Below are 13,045 nucleotides of genomic sequence, written 5' to 3' on the forward strand. Positions count from 1 at the left end.
GTTTGAATGCCCACCATGTGCTGGAGACCACCTGGGGGCAATCTCAGATCATCTCATTTCATCCTTCAACACAATGATACCTCTCATGAAATGAGATGATCTGAGATTGGCTCTATTATCCCATTTCCAGATGAGGACTCTGAGGCTCAAAAAGATGAAGAAACTTGCTCCTGTTCATCTAACTTACAAATAATGGTTCGGCTTCCTGGTTTGGCATCAAAAACCAGTTCCATGGGGGAGTCCATATGTAAAGGGAGAGGGTATATATGGGAATTCTGTACTTTCTCAATTTTATTGTGAACCTAAAACTGTTCTAAAAAATAAAGTCTATTAATTAAAAAAAAGTCAGTTCCACCCATGGGGCTAAGTTCTGGGTTCTAGGAACAGTATCCACTTAGGTAGAGGGAAGAGAAGGCTGTAGGAAGGAAAAAATGCAGGTGCGCGTGCGTGCACACACACACACACACACACACACACACACCCCTTTCGCTGCTGCTGTGTTTTACTTGGCAACAGACCTAGGTCATATGTTGACGGTAGCAACCAAGTAGGTTTATCCTTCAGCCCAAACTCCCACTCTGTGTAGAAATCTGCTTTTATCTACCCTTTTCCTTTCTCATGAATATTTGAAGGGATTATAGGGCCTAAAGTTGGGTAGTGGAAGTGTCACGTATGATGGGGATGGTAATTGGCACAAATCTGCATTTCATAAACAAAGTGTTACAAGCTGGGATGCGTGTGTGTGGTGTGTGTAGTTGGAGTGTGTGTATTTGGGGTGTGTGTGTCTTTACCATGTACATGGTACTTGGCCCACTTCACTTGACAATGTCGGACTTATCAGTACATCTGTATTTTCTCTGTCAGTGGATTAAAATCTTTATTTAGCAGCCAAACATACTTACATGTCTAGAATAGAGCATAGTACATAGTAAAAAATCCATAATAAATATTGGATGAATAAATGATTACAGCCACATTAGCACTGAACAAGACCAGCTGTAAAATAAGTAATTTCTCCGCCTCCTACCATGCCTTTGTTATCCCTGTCTTGACATCTCACAGATCTGTGGTCTCCAATGTAAGGCTGACAATTTTGCTATTATTATTGCAAAGCTATTATTACTGCCACTATTTTTGTCTTTTTCTCTCTGTACCACCAAATTCCAGTTGTTGAAGGCAGGGAGGGAAGGCATTGGCAGGCGTTACTACAGTGAAGCAGGCTGAAAAGAGAACATCTCTCCATGGGAAACAAAAGGAAATTCTCTCTCCACTAATTGTCTTCAGCCTTCACCCACGCATTGCTGTGGGGCTCTAGACAGAACTAGGAACCCGCAGCGCGTTAGGAAGCTGGTGTGTCACTTCTAAAACAACCTCAGACTCTCCCTGTACCTTTTAATGAGGTCCATCTCCGCCTGATCCCTCTTGTTAAGGAGCAGATTTCGGCTGTTTTCGAAGATATCTTCAATCTGGTCTGGCCAGAGGAAGAGAGTGCTGTTCAATTTGATATCCTCCTCTGCAAAACACATACAGTCTGCTCCAGGACACTGCTCAGCATAGGTCAGCATGTGGGGAGTTAACACAGCAGAACGAGAGGTCAAGAGAAATAGGTGTGGGGGTGGCAATTAATGGATGGGAAACAAAGTTATGCTAAATGGTCAAGGTTACACCACTGGAAGCTGACAGAGCAGATTTCAAACCCAGGTCTAACCAACTCCAAAGCCTATGTTCTAATCACTATGCTTTACCGCCTTCTCAGGCTAGGTCTGAATAGGGGTGAAATCTGGTTTGAAGTTCTGGTTCTTACTCTTTAAACTATTTCACCTCATCTGAGTCTCAGTCTCCCGTTTAGTTAAATGTCAGTAAAAATATCAATGTCAGATGTCCTACCCATCTTATGGCTCTGGTCAGTTAAAAGGTCCTGGGTTCCCTCTGTACCCTTGGGAATTTAGGAGGCAGAGACCACAGTGAGAAAGTCCACTGTGTTCACATGGTAGAGGGCACAGCTCATGAATGTATGAGTGGATGGTTAGGGGACCACTTTTCACTCATAGTCCCTCTCTCTCCCTCCCATCACCATTTCCCTCCAAATGAACATCAGGTAATCCACATGTATTTCCAGATGGAAAAAGGCTCTGAAACTTGGCTTGTGGAGAGCATATCAGCTTTTCCTTCAGCACCTGGTCCTTACAAAACTCTAACTTGGCCCAATAAACCTTGAGGGGGCCCTGGCCATTTCTTTCCTTTTAAGATATGCAAGAGCATGAAGTAAAGTGCCCTGGCCTCCCCAAAGGTGGGACTGTATTAAGATTATAGATGAATGAAATCTATCCATTTATAAAAGGACTCTGCATTTGGAAGTGACTTTTCCAGGAACACCAGGCACAAGATGGCAAGACAGGCAGCTAAGAACTAGTTAAGTCCCCAGATATTTCTTCTTTTTGTCTAACAATAAGATTCTCTTTGACTTAAACTCCTGTGGATAAGAGCGTGGAATGAGTGCCTCTAACATATGGGGACACTTGAAAAGCGGCTCTTCCGATATTGATATTTACTAACTCTCCTTCTCCCAACTCCCTATCCCTGAAAATATAAATATACATATACATTTGCATGTGCATACATGGCAATAGACTTACGGGGCAAGTCTGCATAGTCCATTAGGAACTCTAGACGTTCAACTGCATCTTTAAGTTGCCTCCTGAGTTTGAACACGGTGACATCACTGGATTTCTTTAAGAATTCAATGAGGAACACCAGCTCCTCAGTGTTGGCAGGAATCTCACTGACTTTGTCTGCGATGGTGTTGTACTGATTACAAATGCTACCGGGAAAGAAAGAGCCATCATATTGTTGTCATCATCTAGAATAACTTTCTTATAAGACCCATTACGTTAAACAGACATGATTCCTACGTGGAGACTAGAAATAATGGTTTCCAACTTTTCTCTACCTGAAAATCCTTGATGGGTAATATTCGCAGGCACAACACACTTCAGGAATAAGCACAGTAGTAATGGTAATAATATCTGACGTGTTAAGTCCTTTACTATGTGCCATGCCCCATTTAATCACTGAACATATATTAGCTCATTTAATCTTTACAACAATTCTAAGAGGTAGAGACTACTATTATCAACATTTTATAATGGAAGAAAGTGAGACTGAATAATTTTATCCAAAGCAACATGGTGTGTAGGTGTCAGAGCCAGAATGTGAACTTGGTTTAATTGATTCCAAAACTTGTACTCTTATCAAATAGTATAGGTAGATTCTAGATTTAGACCAAAACAACAAGAATACCATCATCAACAGCAACTCCTCAAATTTTCTATCGAAGTAGAGCACTAAATTAATTTGTAATCACTGCTCTTCACAGTTCACCAGAAAGTTTATCCTCATGTGCTGCTGGTAAATTCCTGGTGGCATAGGGCAATCTATATTTAACTACTGGGACCATTAGATATAACTGCCTATTTCTCCTCAAATACAAGACTGTGAAAAAGGACATTATTATAGGGATAATATGATTATGCTCCACTTTACCCAAAAGCTAATGAGTGACAGTCTTCAGCATTTTAACTATAATTAGGAACAAGAGATCTGCAATACACCTATGCCTAGCACAGAGTGGCCCTCGAGAATGTTAGCAATAGTAGCTACCATAGTTTTTGTTATTAATTGATCATCACACTGATATCATACATCATAGATAAAAACCACTCCTCTCAGTATTTTCAGTCAATATTCCTTCTTAACCTATGGAGACCCTTCCATAAGGAAGCTAAGTATATCAAACTGAAGAAAAAATGATAAAAACATCTTTGCAGATGATGCTGGGATTTGAGAAATGAATTTTTATACAATTCAGAAACTTCCTGTAGAGGAAAGACTACCTACTGCACTACATGGGTTCAGAGTATTCTCCATTTCTTGGACTCAGAGCTATGTTAACTGAAATGAGCAGCTTTATGAGGTAAAGATAAGTTTTAAAGAAAAGAGAGGCTTTATTAAAAGGTTTGCAAACCGAGCAAGTACGCTTCAACCTGCAAGTTGATAGGTGAGCCTCCCCTCGGTCTTAGGCTGGCTGGGTTTTAAAGGCAAACAGTGCAGAGAACAAGGTTAAGGCTGAGTCCAGTTCTAACTTGCCACCCTTCCCAGTTACAGCGTATCTTGTGCCTAGAGCTTTCTAAATGTCCTAATTGCAGGGAAAGACTACTGCATTGTCCTCCGGCCATCTGGTGACAGTCAAGGTTAAAACGTAATTTTTCATTTCTGCCCATAGTTCAGCCTTGAGGTGGTCATGGTAACCTTCACATAGACTCTGGCCTTGTTCTTCTCTCTTTCTTTTATCAGCTGATTATATTTCCTAGCGTCCTTTGTTTTTTTAGTTGGGTATTCTACTCGTTAGCTTGGGCTACCATAACAGAATATCACAAACTGGGGGCTTAAACAACAGAAATTTATTTTCTCATAGTTCTGGAGGCTGGAAGACCAAGGTCAAGGTGCAAACTGATTTGGTTCCTGGTGAGGGCTCCGTTCCTGGCTTGCAGATGGCTGCCTTCTCACTGGGTCCTCACATGGTGGACAGGGAGAGAGCTCTGGTGTCTTCTCCTCTTCTTATAAAGGCACCAGCCCTATCGGATTAGGGCTCCATCCTTATGACCTCATTTAACCTTATCACCTCCTTATAGGGCCTGTCTCCAAATACAGTCATATTGGGGGTTAGTGCTTTGCTACAGACTGACTATCTGTGTACCCCTAAAATTCATATGGTGAAACCTAATCCCCAATGTGATGGTATTTGGAGGTGGAGCCTTTGGGAGGTAGTTAGGTCATGAGGGCAGAGCCCCCATGAATAGGATTAGTGCTCTTATAAAAAAGACCCCAGAGACCTCACCCATTCTTCCACATGAGGATACAGTGAGAAGATGCCCATCTAAGAACCAGGAAGCAGACTTTCAATAGACACCAAATCTGCTGGAGCCTTGATCTTGGACTTCCCAGCCTCCAGAACTGTGAGAAATAAATTTCTGTTTTTTACAAGCCACTCAGCCTATGGTAGTGTTATAGTGGCCTGAACAGACTAAGATAGGCTTCAACATATGAATTTGGGGGCGACACAATTCAGTCCACAGCAGGCATGGTCATGTGACTGAGTGCCAGTCAGTGGGAAGTGGGAAGCAGTGATGAGTATCACTTTCAGGTGCAGCCCATAAAACTGTCCTTGTATATTCCTCCATGCTCTTTCCTCCTCCCAACTGTCTAGGACGTCAACACTTAGAATGACCTTGAAAGCCACATGTTGAAGATGTCAAGTCACCATCTGCTTGAGTTTATGAATACATATAGAAGGTCTCCTCCACCCATCTGGACCTACCCTGAGCAAGAAAAACACTTCTTTGGTGTTCAATCATGATACCTTGGGTCTATTTGTTACAGCATCTAGCCTAGCCTAACTAATACAGACAGATCTTGTCAGTCTGACAGACTCCTATCTGATGAGAATCCATATTTATTCCCTTTGTAGGAGAACGCATAGAGTAAATATCATGGGGCTACTGGCTATCATCTTCTCGGGGGCCCAGAAGGATAGTGGCAGACCCATCTACTACCAAACCCTCTAAAAGGTCCTGAACATGGGTCGAGGATATCAGGAATCTGACCAACTTAACATCTTAGCAATGTCCAGGGATAAGCTGAGGACAGGAAACATTGCCTTCTACTTGGACTGATAATATCACTGAAAATCTAAAAGGCGAGAGGTCCCATAAGCACAGGGCTATTCTCTGTTTGGTGTAGGATATGGCACAAGGAAGACCAATAAATCTTGCATCAATCTGTGTGCTCTCTCTACCTCAGTGTCACTGTTTGGACAAGACTTCTCACTCTGAAGGAAACAAGCAGCCAGACTAAAGGGAAAATTTCTTATACTTCTACTCAGGGCCTTGCCTTTCTGGTCAATATTTCAAGTTATTGTTCTAGCAACTTCAGACCAATGCACCTATAGTGGATATGAACATCATGCCCACTTTCCTACCAATGTACTCCAAAGCACTCCCCTTTTATGCTCAGAGTACCTCATTCTAGGGTACACCTAATCACTAGAAACTGAAGGCATCCCACTCAGCAATGACAGGACAACCAAGTGGCAAGGATGGGGTGTGGGATCGGAAGACTCAAATTCAAACTCAACTAGTTAGTTTCTCTTTCTGAATCTCATTTTCTCCTCCATTCAGTAAGAAGTCTTATATCTGTCTTACCTATATCAGAGGGTTGTTGAGAAAGTCAAATGAGTCAGATTCACTATTTTTAAGGCAGAAAGAAACTTTCGAACTCAGCCACCAACCTGGGGTTTCTGCACCCTTAGAAATCCATGGGTTCATAATGGGACCCTTATTTTCACTTATATTAAAAAGGCCTAAGAAAATTATACATTTATTTTGAGGAAGATGGAGCACTGACCAAACAAGGCACCATGTTGCTTTGACTTGAAACAAATGGACTATTGCTTACCAAAAAAAAAACCAATTTCATGTTCAAACTTTCCCAAGAAAGTGTCTTAGTAGTGTGGAGGCTGAAAACCTTTTACTCTCCTAGTCCTAAATCTTTATTCTCTAGGTAAAGAAACTGAAGATCCGAGAAGTGAACTCAGGGGACACAGCTAGTAAAGGGAAGGTCTTGCATTCAGCCAAGTCTTCTGGCTTTAAAACCAGAAATCCTAGCATTTTATCATGGAGTGAGAGAGCTGAGTGTAGTGGTAAAGAACATGGACTTTGGGGTCAAAATAAACTAGGCTAAGCCCTGGTGTGCCAGTTGCTAACCTCTTGGAGTCCCAGTTTCTTCATCAACATAATGGAGTGAATAATGAACAACTTCTTAGGGTTGTTGCAAAGACTTGATTGGTTCTCTAATGTTCAGAATGCTTACACAGTGCCTGGACTATAATGTGTGCTGGAAAAATGGCAGCTATTATTATCCTTAATTTGCTAATGAGTTTCTAATATGTATTTTGTAAATCTTAAAGTGCTATAAAATGCTAAAATTATATATATCCTCATATATATGAATAAAGAAATATATAACATATTAATAGCGGTCATCATTACTAATCATCTTAGTCTATAATTTAAAGCACTCTGAGGAAGAGAGCTAGAACAACACGGATTAGCCATTTTGTAATGTTCAAATACAGACACAGTAGCAGACAGTTGCCGTCCCAGCCTCTCAGAATCATTCCCTCTTCTGGTAACCACACCCTAAGTCTTCTTGGTGACTCCCTTCTCCCTCTCTCAGATCCTGTGATTTAGATAGGGCTGACATCCACCCCAGAGATGGAAACACAACTCAGATCTGAGCCACCCTCTTGGTCGTGGTGTTTGGTTTAGTGTTGCACCAGCAAAGGCTGAAGGATCAGAGATGAATTGCCTCAGGATGCTTTCTACCTTCCTACTCCAAGCCCTGTGTAGTTTTTCCCTTACCTTTCACCTTCTGGCCTTAACCTGAATTCCCTGCCACCCTCACTTTGAGACAGAAACAACATGAAGTAGAAGTTCAATCTGGTCATTGCCACAAGGTACAAGTTCTGGCTATTTTTCCATTCTCCCATTCGTGCCAAATACTGTTGCTATTTCTCTGCATGCAATAACAATACCTGGTGTTGGTGTCCCGGTTTACATCCACTTGGAAGTGAATTAGACGGTCTTTAAGATTTTGGGCTCGCTCACAGAGATCATAATTTAGCATCTTGGCATCAAGGCAGAACATGGCCAAAGGTACGGTAATGTGCATAGATGCAATTTCATTTCTCCGCTTTTTTATGCTATTGATCCTCTGTAGAAAGAGCACATTCAGTAGCTTAATTTGCCTTTAGCCTCTATGCATTTGCCCTCAGCCTCGCTCCCAACCAACCTAGTCCAATGCTGAGCACAGTATATACACCACCAAAACACACTGACTACTCATTGGATTGTCTGCAGCATGTCACCAAGATATGAAATGTCAAGTGGCATCTCCTACCGTCACAAAATCCTCAATTTCATGATTTTCTTTCAGGAATGCAGTGATGCCTTGCTCGGCCGTGTTATCCAATAAGTCATCATACTTTTTGTATACATTTAAGTATCTTCCATATCGAAGAGCATAAAATCAAACACACAAATCCAGGTCACCCATCAGATTAGTCAGATGGCAAATGAAGAGATATCACAAACATTATTAGCCCAAACCAAAAAACAGAAATATAATGTGGCAAAACATACACTGAACTGGAAATTCAGAGCTTTGGCTTCAAATTCCAATTTTGCCATTTCCTAGTTGCATGAACTCAGACTTCTCTTTTTCAAAGATCAGTGTCTTTAATTTTAAGTGGAAATGATAACACTTCACAGGATGGCTGTAAAGCTTAACTGTAATAATGTATATACTAAGCAATTAACACTATGCCTGACATACAGTGAATGTGCAATAAATATGAATTTCTATCCGTCTTTCCAGCTCTTAAAATTCTATGTCTAAATTTTAAGAAGAAAAATTTGGAACGAATGAACTTAAAATCTATTGAATAAAATTAAGTTTCCCTTTGTCTATTATCAGATCATGCAAAAATATCTGGACAGATTTCCCCAAATCGGAGGATGTGCTTAGGATATTCTGACTTAAAATAAGTTTGAATTAAAATAAAGATGATATGGAGTAAGCAGAATTAACTTTGTGGGGCTCGCTGGCACACTTCCAAGACTTAGCCAACACTTCAGAGACTCTTAAGCTGAGACACAAGAAGCTCATGGAACAGTCAGTCCAGAAAAACAACTGTATATATAAGATTCCATGAACAGGGAAAACAGAGGTTTCAAATAGATGCCGCCAAATTAAACTCACAAGAGCAGAGCTTCTAAATCTGAGGCCACGATTTTCAGACTAAATTAGCAGCAGTTCTCGACAGGGGGTGATTTTGCCCCAGGGGACATCTGGCCAGGTCTAGGGACATTTTTGGTTATCACAACTCGGGGAGGGTCCTACTGGCATCTAACAGGTACAGGCCAGGGATGCTGCTAAACATCCGACCATGCACAGGACAGCACCCTACAATACAGAATTTTCTGGTTTAAAATGTCAGTAGATCTGTAGTCAAGAAACCCCAGGTTAGGGTGACCATATGGTTTGCCTGGGACAGTCCAGGTCTACACCTGTTGTCCCATGGTAATCGTTTGCAGTTTGGAAGCTGCATTATATGATCACCCTAAACTAGTGACTGCTCACACGAGCAACTGCGAGACATTCCACAGTGTGATGATGAAAGAGCATTCAGATAACTTGTCCTCAATCCTTTTTCTTTAATTCCTAAGTCCAAAAAGCTCTGAAAACAGAAAGTTGCTCCAAAATTCATTTGATAGCAAAAGCTGGCCTAAACTGATGTGAGGCTATTTGTGTGAATATTCGTATTTTTCACTGCAGAAATATCTATGCATTTAATTAAGGAGTGCTGCCCCAGACCTTGCTGAAGCTTCATCATAATCTATGATATATGCATTATCTTGAAACTTTCCTAAAATCCAGAAATTTCTAAACGCTCCATGGCTTTTAGATAATGGAGGTCGACCTATAATTGCATTTGAATTCTGACTCTCCTATTTTTTGCTATGTAAATTGGAAAACCTACAGTTTCCTCATCTGTAAAATGGGGATAAATAGTAATACTTATGTATGTAAGTGCTGCCTTTTCTTATCATGTATTGTTTCTGGTATGCAGAAACAGGGATTATTTACTTGAAAACAGTTAAGAACTCTAAACCAATGCCAAAAAGGCTAACTAACAAAGTCACAACGAAACCAACTTACTTGCGGGGGCCAACTTGATTTTTCTGAAATACCCTGAAAATTTGATCCACAAAATCAGAAACCAGTTTTTCTTCAGTGTTAACGGTTCCAAGAATCAGATTATATCCTTTCAACTCTGGAAACAGGACAGATTCCACCTAAAGATAGAAAGCACTTTTGGATGTTGCAAGACATTCACAAGACACAAGAAGGGAGATGGCACCAAAATGCACAATCTCCTGCAATAGACTCATTTCCAGGGACACCAGCTGCATTTTTACTCTGTTTCTTCTTGGATAGTGCTGGAATCACCCCGCTGTTCCCTTTACCTCTATTCTCTCTCCTCTCCCTCCTGTTGGATTACTCATCTTTCAAGGCTCATGTCCTTAAAGAGTCCCCCGGCAGTCCCAGTGGATGTCAGGTTTCCATGCTTAAAGCTCACATTCTGAACAACTTCTACTTGGCACTCTTCACAGTTGAAATTAAATGAACGTGTAATGAGCTGTTCTAGGTCTGTCATGGTATATAAATACCATGAGAGCCTTGATTCTATCTGACTTCTCCACCATTGTGAAAGACCCAACAAGAGCCTGGCACACAGTGAGTGCTCAATAAATACTGTGTGAGTGAATGAATATTATAGTGGTACTTCCTCTCCCCACTTCCCCTACCATCCACTTTTTCTGTCTATTGAGAAGCTACTAGAAACACGGCTTCTAATTCTGACCCTGCCACTGACTGACTATGTGACCTTAGGTAAGCTACTTTTCCTCGCTGGACTTCTGTCTTCTCATCTGAAGAAAAGGAGAGAGATACTAGATTCCCTTCTCAGCTTAGGAAAAAAAAAAAAAGGTATGGCTTTATGATCATGAGACACTAACGGTATCTTTCTGAGAATTCAAGCTCTCCAACTTCTTAATGGCACATACGTGTCTCTGAGAATGTTCTCATTTGCATGACTCACACAGACTGCAAAGTCCTTGCTGGGGACCCATTGCCTTCCACTCTCCTCTCTGCTAAGAAAGTTTTTACTGATTGGTCTCAGAAAAGATCTTCAGACTGCTTTACTGAGTTATACGAGTTACAAGCTGTTGATGAGAATGCATTAATTTAGAAAGGGGAAAAAGCAAGCATAGACGATCTGTGTCCTCTCTCTTTGCACAATCCAAAGGTTTTTAGCCAGTGGAGGAGCAACTACATTGCTGTGGCCATGCTGCAGACAATGGCCATTTGGCATCTGTCAATTGTGTGGATGAAAGGGGTTAGGGCAGCACAACTGGTGCACCAGGCCATGCAACAGGTCTCATGTGGGCAGGATAATGGATGGTCTCTTGGGAGAACTCTTCAGTCGAAAAAGGAAGCAACATCTGTTGTTGCCCTTTAAATGTGGCTAGTTCTCCCATGCCCTGCAGAGCAGTCTGTAAAACAGAGCTGAGAACAATAGTGCCCTTTCCAGATAATTACTGTTACTCTCTGCTTATCTCCCCAGACTTCTGATTCTGGACTCCTTGGTTTTCTCGAGACCTTCAGTGCTTATGCCTGCACACTTCTCTGACTTTGGTATTTCCCTGGCACTTCTTCCATTAGGAGAAGGACTGGCCCAAGCAGCCCCTTTCCATAGTAATGTATATATTTTTTCTGATCATGAAAGTAACACATCGACATGGCTGCTAATGCTGCTGTAAATTCTGCTTATTGCGTTTTTCGTGTTACAAAACCCTGCCCTTATCTCATCCAGGTTCATCTTATATATGCCTTTCATTCACCTCTTTCCATTTCACTCAGATTAAAGCATCCATGATTTTCTTAAGTTTTTTCCTAAGACAAATATTTTCTATTTACTTTGGTTTCCTTTAGTAATTTCCTCCTAAATACGCTTTCCATCTACACCTTGAGCGCTATTTTCAAACATGTCATGCTGACGTTTTTCCAACTTTTAAATTCACGTTTAACCATATATAAGGCAGGAGTAGTAGGGATGAGGGTGCTATCCACCTGTTACTGTTCTTAGATAGTCAACCTGAGGGACTATTCTTTTAAAATTTCACTACCCAGTTCAGAGATAAAACAGTCTGATGGGTTAAGGGCAGGAGCCAGTGCTGTGGGCATCTCTAGATGGAGAACTCAGGGCCTGGCTTGCTTTTTCTCATAGTCTGATAAAGTCATTGGCATTCACTCAAGCCTAGCTTTCGAACCTGGTACCAACTGTGACCTGTGACCTTATCTTCTTGGCATTACCATCCATTAAATCTACTACCAACCCCTGCTGGGCCGTTTGAAGTATCAGCCACATGAGCCCTGGACTCTCTCAGCCCAGCTGCTTGCAAACATTGCTGATCAACAGCAGTGAAGGAGAACTCGAATGGTAGGTACTTTATCTGTCCCCACACCCCTCACTTATCCTTCCAAATTACAGGGACTTCTCTTTCATTTCCTTCCTAAGGAAATTGATTGTAGGAGAGCTGCCCACTGTTTCTTCCCTGTCCACACACCCAGTTTTCTTGTTAACCAGCCTTGGTTGGGTTCAAAACCACAAATTTAGTTTCCTAATGAAATCAACTGGAGCGTGTGGCTTCACACTATTCCCTACAAATCCCAACTCGAATCTTGAGCTCTTAGAACCCTGTAAGTACAGAATCGCAAAGAGAAGAGGGCTTAAGAGCATCCAAGTATCATACATCATACATGGAGAGGGAAAGAGAGAGAGAGAGACTGAGAGACAGAGAGAGAGAGAAACATTGCACAGGTCCCTTCCCTATGTGCGGCTGGACAGTGGCCCTCTTGCCACACCAACCACTCAGAGAAAAACAGAAGAAGATGGAGCATAAAAGAGTCACATTCAAGTGGGTGATCCTGCCCAGTACCAAAGGTCTGCTAAGTGTCTGGAATCTGATTAGTAATCCCACCCAGGAAAGGAAACTGGAAAGAGCTTGGGCCTGGAAGGAAAGCTTCAATCTCTCCCCGGGACACCTACAGTGGTTAAACAGACAGACATACAGGACTTCAAGAACTAAATTCGATACAGTTTTATGAAGATTGTTGGCGAGTTCATGACAACTGACCCATCATGAATTATTAACCCAAGCTGAATATGGCTTGGGACACACCTGCCCTTTTGAGGTTGGCGTCATGGGAGGAACTCTACTCTCTCACAAGGTAACTCCTAGTGCCCTTGTTAGAAGCACAGTTCTAGATGCACGGCCATATTTTATGGTCCAAATCCTCTTCC

At 41.6% G+C, this 13,045-nt stretch overlaps 1 protein-coding gene across 4 annotated transcripts in view; it reads right to left on the minus strand.

The window, feature by feature from the left end:
• DNAH3 (dynein axonemal heavy chain 3) overlaps positions 1-13,045 on the minus strand; it is a 167,387-nt gene that overhangs the window by 130,164 nt on the left and 24,178 nt on the right. For all 4 annotated transcript variants that reach the window (XM_070568381.1, XM_070568379.1, XM_070568380.1 and 1 more), the window contains 5 exons: positions 9,838-9,974; positions 8,017-8,122; positions 7,652-7,830; positions 2,637-2,821; positions 1,390-1,513 (listed from right to left, as the gene is read on the minus strand). In XM_070568381.1, the coding sequence (XP_070424482.1) occupies positions 1,390-1,513; positions 2,637-2,821; positions 7,652-7,830; positions 8,017-8,122; positions 9,838-9,974 (731 nt within the window). The remainder of the gene's footprint in view (positions 1-1,389; positions 1,514-2,636; positions 2,822-7,651; positions 7,831-8,016; positions 8,123-9,837; positions 9,975-13,045) is intronic.

This window comes from Equus przewalskii, chromosome 12 (assembly GCF_037783145.1).
Source record: "Equus przewalskii isolate Varuska chromosome 12, EquPr2, whole genome shotgun sequence".
NCBI lineage: Eukaryota > Metazoa > Chordata > Mammalia > Perissodactyla > Equidae > Equus > Equus przewalskii.